The following is a 21,906-nucleotide window of genomic DNA, read 5'->3' as shown; positions in this document are numbered from 1 at the left end:
CTCCATGACAGCTGAGTTTGTGTCTTCTAACTTCTACAACTCCTCCAAATCCACACAATAAGAGTTCAGTTAATGCTACTGATGAAGATGACAAGCAACATGGCCTAATGGAAAAATCACAGGCCTGGGAGTCAGAGGCCCTGGATTCTAATCCTGGCTCTGCTGTGTGAACTTGGGCAAGTCACGTAACTTCGCTGTGCTTCAGTTACCTCATCTGTAAAACGGTGATTCCCCCAAGTGGGACATGGATTGGTTTTAACCTAATTAACTTTTATCTGTCCTGGTAGGGTACCTGGCACATAGCAAACGCTTAACAAATACAGTGAAAAAAGAAAAGATGAAGAAAACCGATGTCTACCATGTTATCTAGGCATACCTGGCAGAATTTAGTGGAAGATGGAATGTGAAAGTTGAAAGACAGCATTCAAGGTTTATACCAAAATTGTGAGGTCGGGGGACAGAGAGAATGGTCGTGTTATCAATGGGAATGATAAATATAGGAGGAGGAGTTTTAGGAGAGAAAAAGAGTTTTAGTTGTTTTGAATTTCAGATGCCAGCATCCTGGAGGCAAGAGGAAAAGCAAGACTGTAGATGGGATGAAAGGTTGAGATTGAAAAGAGAGATTTAGGAGTCATCTATGTAGGCCTGGTATCTGAAGCCATGTAGAGGGTGAGCTGTCCAAGAGAGTCAGTGTAATATGGGAAGACTGGGAATCAAAGCGCATCGCCTTGGTGGGACCATCCTAGTTAGGGGACGAAGGACAAAAATGGAGCTGGTGATTGGAACTGACAAAGTGTAGGTGAAGAGGCTGGAGGAGAACCAGATTAGTCCCGGATCAGAAAGGCCAGGCCATGAAAGTATTTCAAGTAGGAGGGAGTGGTCAAAGGCAGCTCAGAGGTAAAGGAGGATTTAGGGCAGGGTAAAATCTTCGGGCCGCAGCGGCTGCTGCTGCCTACCCAGATTAAGCCAATCCAGGACCACTCCGGGACTCAGCCGTGGTCACCGTGCCCATATTTTTCTCCTGTTCCCCTATGTTTTCTCTAAGCCACTGATTCTAGAGAGGGGCAACCAGCTGTTTCCGGAAGGGAAACAGTGCGGGTAGAGAGGCGACCGACAGCAGCTGCCTTGCCCTAGAGAACTACAATCCTGGCTTTTACCCAGGGTGTGTACTGCAAAATGGAGGGTCGGGGGAATAGCTTTTCTTTCGGAGTGTGGGCATTAGAGTGTGGGTGAGAATTATAGGTCACCTACAGGAACCCAGGTTCAAGGAGCAGATGCTTTTTAAGGCACGGAAGGTCTAGCCTGCCTTTCGGCTTTCCTCTTCAATCTGCCACCCTCCGCCCCCCGTATCCCCAACCACATAATAATAATAATGTTGGTATTTGTTAAGTGCTTACTATGTGCAGAGCACTGTTCTAAGCGCTGGGGTAGATAGAGGATCACCAAGTTGTCCCATGTGCGGCTCACAGTCTTAATCCCCATTTTCCAGATGAGGGAACTGAGGCCCAGAGAAGTGAAGTGACTTGCCCATAGTCACACAACTGCCAAGTGGCAGAGCCGGGATTCGAACCCATGACTTCTGACTCCCAAGCCCAGGCTCGTTCCACCGAGTCACGCTGCTTATTATGTTGGTATTTGTTAAGCGCTTACTATGTGCAGAGCACTGATCTAAGCACTGGGGTAGATACAGGGGAATCAGTTTGTCCCACTTGGGGCTCACAGTCTTAATCCCTATTTTACAGATGAGGTAACTGAGGCACAGAGAAGTGAAGTGACTTGCCCACAATCACATAGCTGACAAGTGACAGAGCTGGGATTCAAACTCATGACCTCTGACTTCAAAGCCCGTGCTCTTTCCACTGAGCCACGCTGCTTCTCATGAGTCTGGACCACAGACAACCATCATGTCCTGGGAGGTCAAGCCCCGACCCCACCAAGAACTGGGCGGGAATAGTGGTAACCAGTCAGTCAGGCATATTTATTGGGTGCTCACTGTGTGCAGAGGACCATACTAAGCACTTTGGAGAGTACAATCTAACAATATAACAGACCCATTCCCTGCCCGCATCTAGTTTGCAGTCTAGAGGGGAGTTCCCGCTGGTTTGTGGCCTACGGGACCTTCCAACCTCCAGAGTGGGGTCGTACCCAGAAAATGCAGCTCCTATAAATGTGGATCCTTTTATCTGCCTCTAGAACTGCTCAAATAGCAGAAAATGTCAGATCTGTTGCCTAATTGTATATTCCAAGCACTTAGTAAAGTGCTCTGCACATAGTAAGCGCTCAATAAATACTGTTGAATGAATTTTCTTTTGCTCTTTCTATCAAAAATGAAGGAAACGTTAACATTGCAATGTAATTCATCGCTTACCTCTAAATAATTTCTAGTATTGGCATGTAAATTCACTTTTATATTGAGCAAACCATTTCCCTGAACCGTTTGTGGAGCTATCTGGGTGTGTGTGTGTGTGATTGTGTGTGTGTGTATAACTCACAGTGGCACCACCAAAGAAAAGAAGGTAAATGGTATTTGTGGTAGCAAATCAAGAAGGCCAACATATCCACTGGGAAACTGTCAGGGTGTGGAATCAGAGTGGAATTACAAAGGTCTCACGCTGTGAGGCTGAACACTTCACAGTTGCTCTTAAGAATTTCTTGAGCAGTCCCAGCAGTGTCCTTTGTAGGCTCAACTTCAACATCATCCCAGATAAAGTCCTTGAAATCAGTCAGTTGGGAACGCTGAAGCTCCGTTCACCCAAACCCAGGTGTGGTGTGCTGGATGGGGCGAGTGAAGAGAATGTGCAGCCGAAATTTACCAAACGGCTTCTCATTCCATGAGCTGAAATGGAGAAACCAAAAGCCAGGAGGAGGAAACATTTTGAAGACAAAGAAAATCTCAAACGGTGCTCGATCTCTGCTGAAATTCAAAGTCAGTTGCCATCGTGGCCTAATTTAATTACAAAATAAAGCCTCATCTGACACGGCAGCTTCAGAGAGGGACAAGAAGGTAAAAGCCAAAATGATGCCATTCCCCTCCAGTAACGTAGGCCAGTTTTTTTTGTTGGCACGGTGAAGTCAGGGTCAAGGGTCTCTCATTAGTCTTTAAGCAGGGACGCTAGAGATAATTCGGGGTACAGCCCAAAATTGGCTCTGGAAAGTTTTGAGGAGTTTGGCCTCGGTTTACCAGAAATCAGCACCCAGGAGCCACCTTAGACCCTATCAAAGGCAAAAGCATAGGTAGAACCCTAAATTGACCCTCTCAGGATCGCACCTCGAGAGTTTCCAGTAGGCCACCAGTCTCAGGTAAGGGACCCATTCCGTAACTAGTTCAGGCAGTGGCTAGCGAGTGGAAGACCATCTGCTACAAGTCAAAGCTCACCTGTGCTGGGCAGCAGCGACTGGGGAAGGAGTCGAGGGTAGAGTCGTAGCGTAGCTCAGTGGAAAGAGCATGGGCTTTGGAGTCAGAGGTCATGGGTTTGAATCCCGGCTCCGCCACTTGTCAGGAGTGTGACTGTGGGCAAGTCACTGAACTTCTCTGCGCCTCAATGACCTCATCTGTAAAATGGGGATTAAGATTGTGAGCCCCCCGTGGGACAACCTGATTCCCTTGTGTCTACCCCAGCGCTTAGAACAGTGCTCTGCACATAGTAAGCGCTTAACAAATACCAACATTATTATTATTGTTATTATTATTACTGCGTGGAAGAAGGCAATGGTGAACCTCCATATTTTTACCAAGAAAACTCTATGAATGCATCACCGAAACAATTGCAGATGGAGGTGGGGCGTTCTGGGAGAGACGTGTTCATGGAGTCGCTATGGGTCGGAAGGCGACGCGACAGTGTAAGACAAAGCAAGACAAGAGCTCTCAATTATTTTTAAGTAGGCAAACTACAAAGATTTTTCATTCATTCATTAGTATTTATTGAGCTCTTACGGTGTGCAAAGCACTTGGAAAGTACAATACAGCAATAGAGACAATCCCTGCACACAGTGGGTTTACAGACTATAGGGGGAAGACAGGCATCAAAACAAACAGACATTGATATAAATATGTAGAATTATAGATATTTATATATACATAAGTGCTGTGGGGCGGGGGGGAGGAGCAAAGGGAGCGAGTCGTGGTGACATGGAAGGGAGGGGGAGCTGAGGACAAGTGGGCTTAGTCTGGGAAGGCCTCTTGGAGGAGGTGTGCCTTCAGTAGGGCTTTGAACAGGGGTGGGGGGAAGAGTGATTGGCAGATTTGAGGAGGGAGAGTGTTTCAGGCCAGAGGTAGGATGCAGGCCAGGGATCGGCGGTGAGACAGGTGAGATCAAGGCACGGTGAGAAGATCAGCACCAGAGGGGCGGAGTGTGTGGGCTGGGATGGAGAAGGAGAGAAGGCAGGTGAGGTAAGAAGGGGCAAGGTGACGGACAGCTTTAGAGCCAAATAGGAGGTTTTGTTTGATACGGTCGTCGATAGGCAACCACTGGAGATTTTTGAGAATGGGGTGACATGCCCAGAATGTTTCTAGAGAAGCATAATCCCGATAGCGGAGTGAAGTATCGACTGAAATGGAGAGAGGCAGGAGATTGGGAGGTCAGAAAGGAGGCTGATCAGTTGGAAGAAGATGAGAGATTGTACTAATGTGTACTAACTAACGTGAGAGATTGTACAAACCAAACTAGTGGTTTGGACGGAGAGGAAAGGGTGGATCTTGGCGATGTTGTGAAGGTGAGACCAACGGGATTTGGTGACACATTGGATATGTGGGGCAAATGAGAGAGCGGAGTCAAGGATGACACCTAGGTTACCGGCTCGGGAGACGAGAAGGATGGTTGTGCCGTCCACAGGGATGGGAAATTTCAGGAGAGGATGGGGTTTGGGACTTAGGGAAGGGAAATCCTGTGAGCCACATATGGGACATGGACTGTGTCCAATGTGATTAGCTTAAATCTACCCCAGCATTTAGTACATTGCTTGGCACATATCAAGTGCTTAACAAATGCCATTTAAAAAAGCAAACATCATAATTAGTATTATCTCAGTCAAAATTCCTTAAAAGCGCGGTATACACTTCCTGTCCGTCTTTCTTTTCTTGACCTTCTGCAATTTGGTTTTCACCCCCTTGGACCCACTCAGAGTGCTCTCTCTCCCAGATTACCAGCAGCCACTTTCCTGCTGAATCTGTAGGATTTTTCTCCATCATAATCTTCCTTGGCCTCTCAGCTAGGGCAGGAAACCCAATAATTTGACATTTTCCTTAGCCATTTATTTATTGGGCACATAGTTGCAAACATCATTGAATTTTTTTCTCTGAAAGTGGGGAGACCCAAGCATCCGCATTAAACTTGAGGATGCAGTAACTGAGTAACCCACCTCACTTCTTGAAAGAAGTAATTTTGAGATTTTCCAGGTAACAAATCGAACAGTGAATCAGTCACTGGTATTTATTGAGTTCTTACTGTGGACAGAGCGTAGTTTTAAGTTCTTGGGAGTGTATGATATAATAAAGTTGATAAAAATGTCCCCTGCCCACAGGAGCTTACAGAGGGGAGGGGAGACGGGCATTAAGATAAATTACAGATATAAATGTGAATACTCTGAGGCTGAGGGTGGGGTGAATATCAAAAGAGGGCTTAGTCCTCTTGAAGGAGATGTAATTTTAATAAAGCTTTGAAGGTGAGGAGAGTGGTGAGATTGGGAGGGAGTTCCAGGCCCGAGAGAGGCCATGGGCAGCAGGATAGTGATGACTTTCCCATCACCATAGACAGCACCATCATCCTTCCTGTCTCACCAGCCCAAAAGCTTGGCGTTAGCCTTGACTTCTCTCTCTCGTTCAACGCACATATTCACTCCGTCACTAAATTCTGTCAGGCCCACCTTCGCAGCTTCATGAAACCTGCCCTTTCCTCTCCATCCATACCGTTACCACGTTAATACAAGCGCTCATCCTATCCTGCCTGGATTACTGCATCAGCCTCCTTTGCCGACTTCCCAGCCTCCTGTCTCTCCCCACTTCAGTCCGTACTTCATCTTGCTGCCCAGACGTCACCCTGCTCCTCAAAAAACTCCAGTGGTTGCCCATCCACCTCCACGTCGGACAGAAGCTCCTCACCATTGGCTTTAAAACACTCCGCCGCCTTGCCCCCTCCTACCTCACCTCGCTTCTCTCCTACAACCCAGCCTGTACACCTCGCTCCACTAGTGCTAACCTTTTCACTCTGCCTCAGTTTTGTCACCAACCCATAGCCTATTAAACTGCACTCTCCCAGGCGCTTATTTCTGTGGAAAGTGTAGGCACTGAGTAAAATCTCATGACTAATGGATCGAAGGTCTTGGTGCTGCTCTCTGTACTTTTATGGAATTGGGCATAATTGAAGCAGCGAGGCTCAGTGGAAAGAGCCTGGGCTTGGGAGTCAGAGATCATGGGTTCAATCCCGGATCTGCCACTTGTCAGCTCTGTGACCGTGGGCAAGTCACTTCACTTCTCTGGGCCTCAGTTCCCTCATCTGTAAAATGGGAATGAAGACTCTGAGCCTCACATGGAACAACCTGATGACCCCGTATCTGCCCCAGCGCTTAGAACAGGGATCTGCACATAGTAAGCGCTTAACAAATACCAACATTATTATTATTATTTTGGTCTGAGATCTTGTGATAGAGATAGTGCATAATCGGCTATGTTCTTCAGGGCTCTGTTCTGAAGGAATCTGGGTAGACTTTTACTGGCTTTGAAAAACATCGCGACACCTAGTAGTTTCTTCCATCAGCTCTCCCCACTTTCTTCTTGAAGAGGGTGATCGTAGGGATGTCTTTGACTTTTGGCAACGTTTCCTCAGTGTCCTCTCTAATGAGGAAGAGCTTCTGCAGATATCTGAGGATTAGGACCCTTTACCGTTCTTGGAAGTGGTTTCCCAGACTATCGCATCTGGTAAATTTTAATCACGCGATGCAACAAGAAATAGAAAACTAATGTCTCTACTGTGTAGAAATGGAACCTAGACCATCAGCACTCTGCTTTATGTAAATAACAGTGGTGCCGAGGTAGGGATGGCAACAGCTTGGGAATTGGGCAAGTATGGAATTGATATAACTGCAGTCACCAAAACTAGGCTGTTCAGTGAAGGATGCTCAGAGAGACCTGTTAAAGCCTTCTAATAAAGAGGCCCCCTGCAGAGTGAAGTCACTGTGGTGATGAATTTGCAATTAGGCTGTCCTTAATCTCTAGCCTCCTGAATCTGCCTACAGACCTAATTGACTAACTTGACCTACACCTAACGGGCTAATTAATACGCCTCACTCCATCTAAGGACAGTATACTATAATGACATATACTTCTTGCAGAGGCTTCAAGTTGAATCCCAATTTATAACAAGTTCGTCTGTACAAAAACATACCCCATGATTCAGCCATATTTTCCAGGAACCTCCAGGAGGTACACCTGCTCTGGAGTGTGAAGGTAAAGAGTTGGGAACAGAGGAGGCCAAGTTGGGGGTTCAGGAAAAGAAAGACCCTCCTGCGGAGTGGAGGGAGTTCGGAAAGATTTTTGTTTTGTGCCATTGAGTCGTCGCCAACCCATAGCGACGCCTTGGACGCATCTCTCTCAGAGTGCCCCACCTCTATCGGCAATTTTTCTGATAGTGTATCCGTAGATTTTACGCGGGCAAAATATGGAAGTGGTTTACCATCGCCTCCTTCCGCGCCTTAAACCTGAGTCTCTGCTCTCAACTCTCTCCCGTGCCACTGATGCCCAGCATGGGGGAGTTTTGACTTGTAGCAGATCCTCTTCTACTTGCTAGCCACTGCCCCAAGCTAGGAATGGAATGGGTAGGCCTCTGCTTAACTCTCCCTCCCATAGTCGAGACTGGTAGAGTACTGGAAACTCGCCAGGTGGGTCCTTGAGAGGGCTGGAGAGATTTACAGCATCATTTTTACTTACCTCTAAGGCACAGTCATCACATTGCGGTTGTCTGTGAAGCAGAATCTAACAATTTGCATGTACGTTTATGGGAAAAACGTTCCCCTCGATACAGGTATTCATGATAACGGTTATGTTTTCTAAGCTGTGTCGTGGGGTTTGCCTGGACTTAAATCCTGATATCTCTAGACCGAGTTGCCTTTCAAGTGAAAAGTTGTGTGTGTGGGTACTTGGGTGTGAGAGAGAGAAAAAGAGAAAGAAGTGGGGACAGATCTGTCTTGTGGCTCGAAAGTTACTGAAACTGATGTTTAGATTTTGGTCACTTTTACAAGGAAGATGAAAAAACTCATGTATTACTTAAAATTCCTTCCACACCAAATGCCTCCAGACAGTTGGATCTTTGTGGTCAGGGAATATGTCTTTTTACTGTTGTACTCTCCCAAGTGCTTAGTACAGTCCTCTGCACACAGTAAACATGCAATAAGTAGGTTTGAAAGAATGAATGGAATTGTACTTGACTTGTGCTCGCTCCCTGAAGTGCCAGGCATTGTTTTTGATTCTATGACATGGAATCATCATCATCTAGAGGCCTATGATTTAAGAGATTCATTGATAAATCAACGGTAATTATTGAACACTTATTGTTTGTTTAACACTATGCCCGTGTTTCCCTGCTGCTCTACTATTCAACAGTATGGGAAAATAAGAGTGACAAAAATCTGTAATTTAATTTATTTGTATCTTTGTCTGTCTCCCCCCACCGCTCAGACCATAAGCACATTGTGGGCAGGGAATGTGTCTGTTAATTATTGTATTGTACTCCCCCAAGTGCTTAGTACAGTGTTCCGCACACAGCGCTCAATAGATATGATTGAATGAATGAATTGAGTGAAAAATGCTAGTCCTTTGATTTGTCTTTGACTGAATATCTTCATTTTTTTTTGCATTTGGCATTGTGTTATTTGCCCCCTGAATCCTATTGCAGTGACGTTTTAAAAACAGTGTTGTATCCCCTTGTGGATGTCACTATTCATTTATCAGGCATTTCTCGGGATCATTTAGGGATTTCCATAACATTTGGGTGACTCTTTTTTCTATGACACGAATAGCAGGGATACAGGTGGCAGATTAAAAGCTGTACATATATTGGTTGATTTTCATCTCCATAGTGTATTTTGGTATCCTTAAAATAAGTTTGTCAGGGTTCCCACTAAAACAGCAGCTGCAATGAGAAAGATAGAATGTGAATTAATAGAAAAGCTTTATGGAAAGCAAATTAAAACAAGTCTCGAGTAGTTGGTATAAGACACACAAGTCCAAGAATGTTCATTCTATAGTAATGAGCCTGGTCTTTGAGAAAGTGGAGACTGAATAGTCCCAAAATGTAGTTCTTATATAGATCATTATAATGTGAAAAATCTGTCATTAAATCATTTCTTTTTTTCTCCCCACTTACAGCTCGGGGCCAATGCTCTTCTTTTTGTCAGCGTAAATCTGTATGGGGTCTTTGTGAGGATTTTGACGGAAAGAGCACAGAGGAAAGCTTTTCTGCAGGCCAGAAACTGCATTGAGGACCGACTGAGGTTGGAGGATGAAAACGAGAAACAGGTCAGTTCCTGAACCCTTTGAGTGTGCTCTCTTTTCTTTGACTTTCTGTTTGTGCCCTGAGAACTCAATTCATAAGGAAGGTTTAAAAGTACATGCAGTTTCCAAATTTACCTCATTGGCTCTTTAACGTATGGCTTTGACAAAAAAGGGGTAAGTCTAGGTATGCTAAAACATGATTACTGTGGGTATACGTATGGTCTTTTGCATTCGAAGCAGCGTGGTTTAATGGACAGCGCACGGGCCTCAAAGTTAGAAGGTCAGGGGTTCATTCATTTGTTCATTCCTTCATTCAGTCATATTTATTGAGCGCTTACTGTGTGCAGAGCACTGTATTAAGTGCTTGGAAAGTACAATACAGCAATAAAGAGAGACAATCCCTGCCCACAGTGGGCTTACAGTCTAGAAGGGGGGAGACAGACATCAAAACAAACAAGGCATCAATATAAATAAATAGAATTATAGACATATACATATTTATGTAAGTACTGTGGGGCGGGGAGAGGGGGTAGAAAACAAAGGGAATGAGTCGAAGTGATGTGGAAGAGGAAGGAGCTGAGGAAAAGGGGGCTTAGTCTGGGAAGGCCTCTTGGAGGAGGTGCGCCTTCAGTAAGGCTTTGAAGGGGGAAGAGTGATTGTTTGGCAGATTTGAGGAGGGAGGGCGTTCCAGGCCAGAGGTCGGATGCGGGCCAGGGGCCGGCAGCGAGACAGGAGAAATTGAGGCACGGTGAGAAGGTGTGGAGTGTCCGGGCTGGGATAGAGAAGGAGAGAAGGGAGGTGAGGTAAGAAGGGGCCAGGTGATGGAGAGCTTTGAAGCTGATAACGAGGAGTTTTTGTTTGATACGGTGGTTGATAAGCAACCCCTGGAGATCTTTGCGGAGGGGGGTGACATGCGCGGAACGTTTCTACAGGCAGCGGAGTGAAGTACGGACTCAAGTGGGGAGAGACAGGAGGTTGGGAGGTAAGAAAGGAGGCTGATGCAGTAATCCAGTCGGGATAGGATGAGCGATTGTACGAACGCTGTACTAACGAAAATGCCCAATGCTTCAAAACAAAAATAAATGATCTTGATAATAATCATAATAATGATGGCATTTGTTAGGCGCTTACTATGTGCAAAGCACTGTTCTAAGCTCTGGGGGGATACAAGGTGATCAGGTTGTCGCATGTGGAGTTCACGGTCTTCATCCCCATTTTACAGATGAGGTCACTGAGGCACAGAGAAGGGAAGTGACTTGCCCAAAGTCACACAGCTGGCAAGTGGCAGAGCTGGGATTTGAACCCATGACCTCTGACTCCCCAGCCCGGGCTCTTTCCACTGAGCCGCGCTGCTTTTCTAATAATGGTGGTATTTGTTAAGCGCTTACTATGTACAAAGCATTGTTCAAAGCGCTGGGGTAGATACAAGGTCATCAAGTTGTCCCACGTGGGGCTCATGGTTTTAATCCCCATTTTCCAGATGAGGTAACTGAGTCCCAGAGAAGTGAAGTGACTTGCCCAAAGTCACACAGCTGGCAAGCGGCAGAACCGGCATTCGAACCCATGACCTCTGACTCCCAAGCCCAGGCTCTTTCCACTTAGCCACACTGCTTATTAGGCACTTATTAGTCATGTCAAGCACTGCAGATTGCTGATAGGCAAACAACATAATCCCAACAGGCACAGTCCTGTCCCCTGCAGGGCTGTTCCTAATCCTGGCTCTGCCACGTGTCCGCTCTGTGACCTTGAGCAAATCACTTCACTTTGTGCCTCAGTTATCTCATCTGTAAAATGGGATGGAGATTGGGAGCGCCATGTGGGACAGGGACCATGTCCAACCCAATTTGTTTTTATCCACCCCAGCGCTTAGTACATTGCCTGGTAAATGGCAAGGGCTTAATCAACACCACAATTATTATGATTATTATTACTGGAGACAGCACTGATGGTGAAATTTATCCATGAGGGTGTGGATTACTCAAAAGGCCAGTGCAGGACCCTCAGTTCTGACCCAAATGTGCACACAAAAAAACAAATCCCTTCTCGTGTTGCTATGTTAAATGTTTGCTGATTTCTCATCTGCTTCCTTGCATCTCATTCCATTTGGAACTTTAGGTCAGAGGGAGCCCCTCCGGTCTTTATCAGTGCTCCTTGTCGGTCTACGCCTTGGCATTTGAATCCCAGTTTTCAGTTGGGATGCAGGATTGTCTGAGAAATTGTTTTCTTCTTCCCGTCGAACATTTCCTCTCCACTTGTTTCCTCCATATGTTTCGTTCTGTGATTTACTTGGTGTCTACCCTTTCAGGTCTTTAGTGCAAAATAGAGTCTTTTCATAGCTGTAAAATCAGATCAATGTCCCAGAGTCAATTGTGCAGGCTGATTACTCTCAGACCATGACCTCTTCTTGAAATAAATTGATTTTGGGTCGGTGATATGGAATTAAGGAAGAAATCAGTACAAATCCACAAAATCGAAGCAAAGATCATGACATTGCCTCTCTGATAAACATTGTAGCTGAGAAAAAAATTGTGTTGACAGTAAAGGTATGAGGAGGATTTACGTTATACTCAGTTTAGCTGTTTCTAGAAATGTCAGATACTCACTAGATGAATGAATAGATTTTCATTTCTACTGAACTTCACCTCCCCTCAGCTAAGCCCCTTTTCCCCTCCTTTCCCTCTGCTCCTCCCCCTCTCCCTTCCCCTCCCCTCAGCACTGTGCTCATTTGTATATATTTTTATTACCTTATTTATTTTGCTATTGAGGTGTATATCTCCATGATTCTATTTATTGCTATTGTTTTAATGAGATGTACATCCACTTTATTCTATTTATTGCTATTGTTTTTGTCTGTCTGTCTCCCCCGATTAGACTGTGAGCCCGTCAATGGGCAGGGATTGTCTCTATCTGTTGCTGAATTGTACATTCCAAGTGCTTAGTACAGTGCTCTGCACGTAGTAAGCGCTCAATAAGTACTATTGAATGAATGAATGAATTTTCACTTAACTTCCCAAGTCAGGATCCATCTCTGAGAACTGGTGAAAAATGTTCTGCCAGTGTTCCATTATCAAAAGGAAAAGTATAAAATGCCCAAACCGGAAAATATATAAATGGCATATCTTTTTTACTTCAATTTAGGAAAAATATCATTGTTTGCATGAGATATAAGTACAGACCTAAATTATCCTCCAGTGCTTATTGCTGACTCCCAAAATAAGAACCTGTTAAGGGAAACAGAAGATCTAACTTGGCAGCATGGCTCAGTGGAAAGAGCCTGGGCTTGGGAGTCAGGGGTCATGGGTTCGAATCCCTGCTCAGCTGCTTGTCAGCTGTGTGACTTTGGGCAAGTAATGCCACTTCTCAGTGCCTCGGTTCCCTCATCTGTAAAATGGGGATGAAGACTGCGAGCCTCACGTGGGACAACCTGATTACCCTGTATCTCCCCCAGCGCTTAGAACAGTGCTCTGCACATAGTAAGTGCTTAACAAATACCAACATTATTATTAGATTCAGAGCCTTGTTTCTTTCATTTTCATCTCACCAAAATCTAAGAAACTATCAGGGTTTATTCAGAGCTCTGTGCTTGGGACAGCACAATACAGCAGAGTTTGTAGATGTTTTCCTTGCCCCCAAGGAACTTAAAGTCTAGATGGGGAGGCAGACATTGAGGTTAATTACTGAAATGTTCCTAAGTTCTTTGGGGCTGAGGATGGGATGAACATCAAGTGCTTTTAGAGTGCAAATCCCAGTGCGAGGATGACACGGGAAGCAGAGAGAAGTTTTGCCTAGTGGAAAGAGCACGGGCCTGGGAGTCAGAAGGAGCTGTGTTCGAATTCCTGCCATCCTCTTGTCCTGCTGAGTGACCCGGGAGATTAGTGGTCTGCCCCATATGAAGGGGAAGGGAGTCCCAGGCCATAGGCAGAACATGGGCAAGAGGGGTTGAGGGCGAGATAGACGAGATCGAGGTACAGCGAGTAGGTTAGCGTTAGAAGGGCGATGTGAGCCTGCTGCTTTGTAGTAGGGAATGAGCCAGGTAAGATAATAGAGGGCAAGGTGAGTGCTTACAAAGACCTTCTGACGGTTCTCAGTATGTAGGTCTATCCAACATCCCAAAATAGATGTTCTCTCACCAGTTAGAAAGGGCAGTGGAATGTGCTTTAATAATAATAATAATTTGGCATTTGTTAAGCGCTTACTATGTGCCAAGCACCATTCTAAGCCCTGGGTAGATACAAGTGCTTAGTAGAGTGCTCTGCACCCAGCAAGAGCTCACTAAATACGATGGAATGAATGAATGAATGACAATAAATAAATTACAGTTATATACAAACCTGCAGAGACAGTCATGTCCATACTAGTGTGGGGCTGAGGGTGGGTTAGATTCATTAAAACAGCTTAATAGATCTCTTATCATGGTTTAAATGCAGAGTGGAGGTTGAAAAGAAAGCGCTTACCCAAACTGTTCACATTTCTCCTCTCTGTATATCTATTATTCCAAGTCACCTGCTTCATGGGACCATCACGTTGCCTCTTATGCATGCTTGATTAAACAGGCTTCCTCCCTGGTGACCGTGGTCCTAAATCAAAACTATAATCAGTGTTCCTAACTCGGCTATAGGAGCTTTTCATAAATATTGATGAGCAGTGCAATTTTGCGTTTCCATTTTCTCCATCGGACCCACAAGGTCCAGAATTTTTAGGTGAAAAAAAGTCCCCTATCTTTGGAAGTGAACACTAAGCATTTCTACAACTGCATTTCTTTTTCTTTGCTGAACATTTGGCTGGATTTTTTAGTTATAGGTAATGCTCAACTCTCAGGTTTTCATTTATTTTCTCTTCTGGCTTTGGTAATGCTCGCGGCAACTCGATAATCTGATTTTTTGGCTCCATTTTACAGTTAGCAAAATCGGGGGACCAGTAAAAGTCTCGTGTCCCAGGCTACAAGGCTGGGGGTGTCTGTAAATAGAATTTCTAAAGGATTTTCCAGTTAAACTATAACTTTTTTCTTCATTTCTGCGAGGAAAAACCTATGGATTGTTCTGTGCAGAATGAAGTGACCCAGTCTCCTGAGCACTAGCCTGGTTTTGCTTTTTAAGTGAATGCAAACGATGGATGCTGTGGAGATCACTGGCTAGTGTAAGAAGCAGCGTGGCTAAGTGGAAAGAGCCCGGGCTTGGGAGTCAGAGGTCATGGGTTCTAATCCCAGCTCTGCCGCTTGTCAGCTGTGTGACTTTGGGCCAAGTCACTTAACTTCTCTGGGCCTCAGTTACCTCATCTGGAAAATGGGGATTAGGACTGTGAATGCCACGTGGGACAACCTGATCACTTTGTATCCCCACCAGCGCTTAGAACGGCCCTTAACGAATGCCATTATTGTTATTATTAACATTTGTTACGGGCTACTTCATCCCAAGCCCCAAACAAGAATCAATCCTCTCTCTAACCTTAAAACTTCCACACAGTCCACCTCCTTGGGCGAGGCTTTGGGGAATAGATGCCCACAACCATACCCTGGGTTTTACGCACGCCGAGTCTTTTGCGTGCCAAGGTAGGAATGCCTTTGAGACTTCGTGCTGGTTTATTCTGCACATCGTCCCCATTAATTTGCAGGCACCATTCCATGAACAACCGAGCAAGGATCTCTTTCGTGGCCTGTCACCCCAACATATCGCCCTGGACTGCCAATACTTTTGGCCGATTCTTGCCCTTCGTCTAGAACTCTGGGCTCTCCAGCCTACTCCCTGATCCTTCCCTCAGGATCACCGGATGGCAACCAAGCTTTCAGAGCCCCAATTCTTCCTCTAAAATGGCTGCGGGGCCTCCTCCCCCCCAGCTAGCCCCGTCCTCTTTTTTCCAAATCCATCCCTGTAATTGGTTGTGGTTCAGATGATGTCAATAGGTAAATGATGGACAGCTATGGAAATTTTCTTCCCCTTTGGGAATGGTAAGAACGAGTCAATAATTACCTGTTCCGGAAACTCAGGGTCGCCTTCTTAAAAAAATGGTATTTGTTAAGTGCTGTTCTAAGCACTGGGGTACATGCCAGCAGATCCGATTAGACATAGTCCGTGTCCCATATGGAGCTCATAGTCTCTGTGGCCATTTTATGGAGGAGATAACGGAGGCATGGAAAAGTTAAGTGACTTACCCCAAGTTGCACAACAGGGAAGTGGTGGAGCTGGGCATAGGACCCAGGTCCTTCCGGCTCTTGGGCCCATGTTCTAGCCACTAGGCCATGCCGCTTCCCTTCCTTCTCACCTAGCTCTATTTAATTCAAGTGGAGGGTGCCAGGTAGGATAGGGGAAGGTCCTTATGCTAAGAAATAGTTACCTACATTTGGGTAACCAACTGGTAAACGTCACACCAGTCTTGAAGCGTCACAACATTTCTCATCGACAAAATCCCAGTCAGGGTTGGCCTGGGTTCGGCTGCCGGACTGGTTTGATGTTGGCTGTGATCATCCATGGGCTCTTGGCCCCGAACCATCTAGGATCCCTCGCTCCCTTCACCCTTTTGACCTCCTCTGTGTAAACCACCTCTTCTCCCATGTGGGGAGGAGGAGGAGGAGGAAATCATGCCATAGGCCTCTCTTCTCCCCTGTAACATTGAAGCCATATTCTCCCCTTCCCTGAAGAATGTGACTCATCTCCTAGGTGCTGCTGCTCGCTAGGTAATAATAATAATAATAATAATAATGATTTGTGTGGCTTAGTGGAAAGAGCACGGCCTTGGGAGTCAGTGGTCACGGGTTCAAATCCCAGCTCAGCCTCTTGTCAGCTGTGACTTGGGGCAAGTCACTTCTTTTCTCTCTGCCTCAGTGACCTCATCTGTAAAATGGGGATGAAGACGGTGAGCCCCACGTGGGACAACCTGATCACCTTGTATCCTCCCCCAGCGCTTAGAACAGTGCTTTGCACATAGTAAGTGCTTCACAAATGCTATCATTATTAATATTATTATTAATAATATTGCTATTGATTAAGCACTTACTTTGTTTCATGCACTTGGGCAGATACAAGATAAGACAGAAAACACAATCCCTGCCCCACATGGGCTCGCAGGCTAAGTAGAAAGAGAATAGGTATTTAATCTCCATTTTTCAGGTGGGGAAACTGAGGCACAGAGGATTTAAGTGACTTGTCCAAGAACACACGGCAGTTGAACAGCAGAGCAGGGAATATCAATCAGTCAATCAGTAGGTCAATCATATTTACTGTTTACATTCATTCAATCGTATTTGAATGCTTACTATGGGCAGAGCACTGTACTAAGTGCTTGGAATGGACCAACTATGCAGACCATTCTACTGAGCCCTGGGACAGTACAACAGTGTGGCTCAGTGGAAAGAGCCCGGGCTTGGGAGTCAGAGGTCATGGGTTCGAATCCCCGCTCTGCCACTTGTCAGCTGTGTGACTCTGGGCAAGTCACTTCACTTCTCTGGGCCTCAGTTCCCTCATCTGTAAAATGGGGATTAAGACTGTGAACCTCACGTGGGACAATCTGATGACCCTGTATCTACCCCAGCACTTAGAACAGTGCTCTGCACATAGTAAGTGCTTAACAGATACCAACATTATTATTAGAGAAGCTCGGATGTGACGTTCTTGCTGCCAACCTGGTCCCGCCTTCATCTGGCTTGCTGCTGGAAAGCCTTGGGTTCGCCTGCATCCTTTTCTGCTCAGCTTATCCTTGTCCACCTCCCAGCTCCTGATCCAAGATCCCAGCTCTCCCCGAGGAAGAATACACTATCACCCATCAGCCCGCTGCACGCTGTCCCCCCTGCCCATCCATCACGCGGGCTGCCTCTACTTTCCCACGTTAGCTGAATGAGAGGGGTTTGTCTAGCCCCAGCGATCCCTTCTCCAGTCTCTACCGTGGGTAAGGATCGTGTCCCCCGACTACATTCTATCCCACTCTCCCAAGTGCTCCAAACAATGCCCCACATTTGGTAAGCATCGACGATCAATAATACTGTCGTTAATGGAAAGAGCCCAGGCTTGGGAGTCAGAGGTCATGGGTTCGAATACTGGCTCCGCCACCTGGCAGCTGTATGACTTTGGGCAAGTGACTTCACGTCTCTGGGCCTCAGTGACTTCATCTGTAAAATGGGGGTGAAGACCGTGAGCCTCACGTGGGACGACCCGATTACCCTGTATCTATCCCAGTGCTTAGAACAGTGCTCGGCACATAGTAAGCGCGTAACAAATCCCAACATTATTATTATTATTCCAAAAACTCTGTCTACAGAGGCCCTTCAACATTACCGACAGAGAGGTGATTCCACTGCTGTTCACCCCATACAGCGGGATCGTTTCTCCAGATATCAGAGCAGGACATCAGTTGCTCTTGGAATTCAGCAAAGAAGCACTTATCCTATCCTTCTTTGGTTATTATATCAGCCTCCTTTGCCGACCTCCCTGCCTCCTCTCTCTCCTCACTCCAGTCCATGCTCTAGTCTGCTGCCCAAATAATTTTCCTTCGAAAATGTTCAGACCGTGTTTCGCCACTCCTAAAGAAACTCCAGCATCCAACAAAAACTCCTCACTGTTGGCTTTAAAGTACTTTATCACCTTGCCCCCTCCTGCCTCGCTATTTTATTGTAATAAGCGCTCGGGAAAGTACAACAAAACGGTAAATGGCGATATTCCCTGCCCAAGCCAAGCTTACAGTCTTGAGAGGGGGAGATAGACATCAGTATAAATAAGTAAAATTAGAGATATGTACGTAAGTGCTGTGGGGCTGGGAACAGGGGGAAAGTGGAGGGAGTGAGTCGGGATGATGCCAAAGGGAGTGGTAGATGAGGAAAAGTGGGACTTAGTCTGGGAAGGCCTCTCGGAGGAGATGGGCCTTCAGTAAGGCTTTGAAGGGGGAGAGGAATTGTCGGATTTGAGGAGGGAGGGCATTCCAGGCCATAGGCAGGACACGGACTAGGGGTTGGCAGCGGGTTCGAGGCATGAAGAGAAGGGTAGCACTAAGAGGAGTGAAATGTGTGGGCTGGGTTGTAGAATGGAGAGAAGCGCGGTGAGGTAGGAGTGGGCAAGGTGATGGACGGCTTTAAAGCCAATGGTGAGGAGTTTCTGTTTGATATGGAGGTGGATGGACAACCACAGGAGACTTTTGAGGAGTGGGCTGGACATGTCCTGAATGTTTTTTTGTAGAAAAACGGTCCGGACAGCAGAGTGAACTGGAGTGGTGATGTTAATGCGAATCGGATGTGTTGCATACCTAAAACAATTGCCTTAAAGGCGCTTGCCTATAGCAAAGTAATAACTCTTCTTTCACAGGGGCAAAAGGAAAAGACTGGTTTAATCTTGGACCTGAAAACCAGGACTGGTGCTTCTGCCCGGGATTCTTGACACACCCTGGAATAACAGTGAACCGTGGATAGTGATTGTGGAAGAGCCCTCAGTCCCAGTTCAATCCCATTAGCCATCAGTTTGGCCTCAATTTCCAGTGATTCATTCATTCAGTCGGATTTATTGAGCACCTACTGTGTGCACACCACTCTATTAAGTGCTTGGGAAGTACAATTCGGCAACAGATAGAGACAATCCCTGCCTACAAAGGGCTCACTGAGTGGCAGTCCCTGGCTGTACCCCAAATCTCTTAGCTAGACTACTATATTGTTGCCAGTGGCTAGTGGACAGCCATATGCATTTTTGAGCACCGGGCAATGAGAAGGTCAAAGTCCCCACCCTATTAGGGACTTGAGGCCATGATTTTGTAGGAGAGAGAGCCCAAGATTTTTGGCACCATTTTGAGTTTCTGGTGACCCGAGAAAGTGGGAAGGGGACAAGGAATCCTGGAATCCTAGAGTTGGAAAGGTCTAGAATTGGGCAAGCCACTTACATGTACTTCTCTATGCCTCAGTTACCTCATCTGTAAAAAAAAAAAGGGGAAGACTGTGAGCCTCAGGTGGAAAAACCCGATTACCTCAGCGCTTAGAACAGTGGCAAGCACATAGTAAGCACCTAACAAATACCGTAATTATTATTATTAATACCTGGTCATGCACCGTTTTTCAGGAGGTGAACAACTAAACAAATCCCAGCATTATATTGCACATTTTTTGCTACCTAAAGAGGCCGTGTTTCTTGCACACTAATGAGAATGGGGTGTTGGAGTGGTTATGTCTGTTATGGGTAGAGAATATGCCCGCCAATTATGTTGTAGTCTACTCGCCCAAGTGTTGAGTGCAACGGACAAGCACTTAATAAATACATTGATAAGAATAATACGCTATCATTAGGGCTGACAAAATACACGTTTCCATTCCTGGGAAAGTCATACACGTCAATTTTTTTTGTGTGTGGGGATGATGGATAGTCTAAAAATCCAGTGAAAACTAGTGCAGTAGAAAATATGGCAGCTTTGGACCAGACTGGGTTGAGGCGTGTATATGGCGAAGTTTGTGATGTTGTCTGTGAATTCTCATTGTCTCGAGGTTTAAAATTGTAATCAAGGTTGTCGAATCTCAAAGGATGCAAATCCAAATGCCCCGGATTTCTCAGAGTTCTCAATCGGATAAATGCTTTTTGGCTTGGTTTGACTTGACATGAAAGTACAGTTTTTCTACAATGGAGTTCTGTAGTGAGAATCTTTGAGGAGAGGTTTTAATGGAGAAAGACTTTTGGTTTGAAGTACTGTTTCTCAGCTCTCCCTATCTTCAAAGCCCTTCTGAAATTACATCTCCGGGAGGTCTCTCTTTGAAGTTTTTCTCTCTTCGGATCATAACCCAAATTACCATTTCCACCCTCCTGGAACATTACCGCTGATTGATTAATTGTTTGACAGATCGAGTAATGGCCAAAAGGACTCCCACAGCTATGCCATCTCTCCGTGGAGTTCTGCAGTTTTCCAACACACACCACTGCACGCTTCAGCCATAAATGGACTTTATATATGAAATTCCTGTGAGTGTTTCACTTCATACTGAGCTCCCGCCTGCCTACTTGCTTATGCCTCAGTGGGTTCCCAACTGATATGGATGCCTCAGTGGGTTCCCAACTGATAGGGGTGAGAGCATCGGTCTAAGTAAACCACCAGCTCTGATCAATTCCTTTATGCAGGTTCTCGGTCCAAATGCCTTCATCAATCAATCAATAATATTGCTTGAGTGCTGACTACGCCTAAGCACCCGCGTTAACTCGTGGGGGAGTACAGTAGAATGATCAGACATGATCAATTTCGAAGGGCCTTTGTAGAGCCCTGAACAGGGCTTTTGGAAATGTTTAGCTCACCAGTGGCATGATATCAGAAGCTGACGGTCTAGCAGAGTTGGTGATTAGACTGAGGCTTGACGGTCATGTATGGCAGGCAACTCACTCTGTCGATGATGATCTTTAAGATCAAAAGAGATCTGAGTTAACTAAAGGAGTAATAGAAGGGAAGTATTTTTTTAACAGTCAGAGAATTTGGGTATTGCATGGGAAATGTGAAAGAATTTCTATTTCACAGACATCTTATCTTTTCTCACTGCCCGGAATATAATAATAGTAATAATGTTGGTATTTGTTAAGCACTTACTATGTGCAGATCACTGTTCTAAGCGCTGAGGTAGATACAGGGTAATTAGGTTGTCCCACGTGAGGCTCACAGTTAATTCCCATTTTCCAGATGAGGTCACTGAGGCAAAGGGAAGTGAAGTGACTTGGCCACAGTCACACAGCTGCCAAGTGGCAGAGCCGGGATTGGAACCTATGACCTCTGCCTCCCAAGCCTGGGCTCTTTCCACTGAGCCACGCTGCTTCTCATGAATATTGCACTGGACAGAGCAAATAGCAAATTGTTCAGCTCAGAAATGTCAACCAAGATTTTCTTAGGATAAAGGAGGGTTGTTGATGTAGCCGATCTGATTCACAGCTTGCTTAAAGTGATTCCCTACAACTTGCATGAACCATACACTGATTAACACGGGTTCTTAGGGACTAGAAACTGGTAAATACACTTTACATTGTGTTTCATGAGTTGGATACATCATTGAAGTGTATTTGTTCTATCACTGTGGGACAGAAAAGAACAGGGAAATAGAAAACTAGAGTAAGAAGAACTATTTTGGTTGTATGCCGAGAAGCAGCGTGGCTCAGTGGAAAGAGCACAGGCTTGGGAGCCAGAGGTCGTGGGTTCTAATCCCGGCTCCGTCACTCATCAGCTATGTGACTTTGGGCAAGTCATTTCAACTTCTCTGCGGCCTCAGTGATCTCATCTGGAAAATGTAGATGAAGACTGTGAGCCCCATGTGGGACAATCTGATGACCTTGTATCCACCCCATCATTTAGAACAGTGCTTGGCACCTAGTAAGCACTTAACCAATACCAACATTATTAATTATTATTATTACATGGGGGATTGAAGAATATATAAAAATTAGAGAAAGTAAAAGAACTGTTAAACAGAGTGAATTTGCAATGTTTAAAATGTG

The 21,906-nt window shown here is 45.6% G+C and overlaps 1 protein-coding gene across 1 annotated transcript in view; it reads left to right on the top strand.

The window, feature by feature from the left end:
* ADCY1 (adenylate cyclase 1) overlaps positions 1-21,906 on the top strand; it is a 333,336-nt gene that overhangs the window by 122,555 nt on the left and 188,875 nt on the right. The window contains 1 exon segment of the mRNA XM_029062682.2: positions 9,359-9,508. Coding sequence (XP_028918515.1) covers positions 9,359-9,508 — 150 coding nt within the window.

The sequence above is a fragment of the Ornithorhynchus anatinus genome, chromosome 4 (assembly GCF_004115215.2).
Source record: "Ornithorhynchus anatinus isolate Pmale09 chromosome 4, mOrnAna1.pri.v4, whole genome shotgun sequence".
In the NCBI taxonomy this organism is placed as follows: domain Eukaryota; kingdom Metazoa; phylum Chordata; class Mammalia; order Monotremata; family Ornithorhynchidae; genus Ornithorhynchus; species Ornithorhynchus anatinus.
This window is presented reverse-complemented; position numbering and strand designations above follow the sequence as displayed.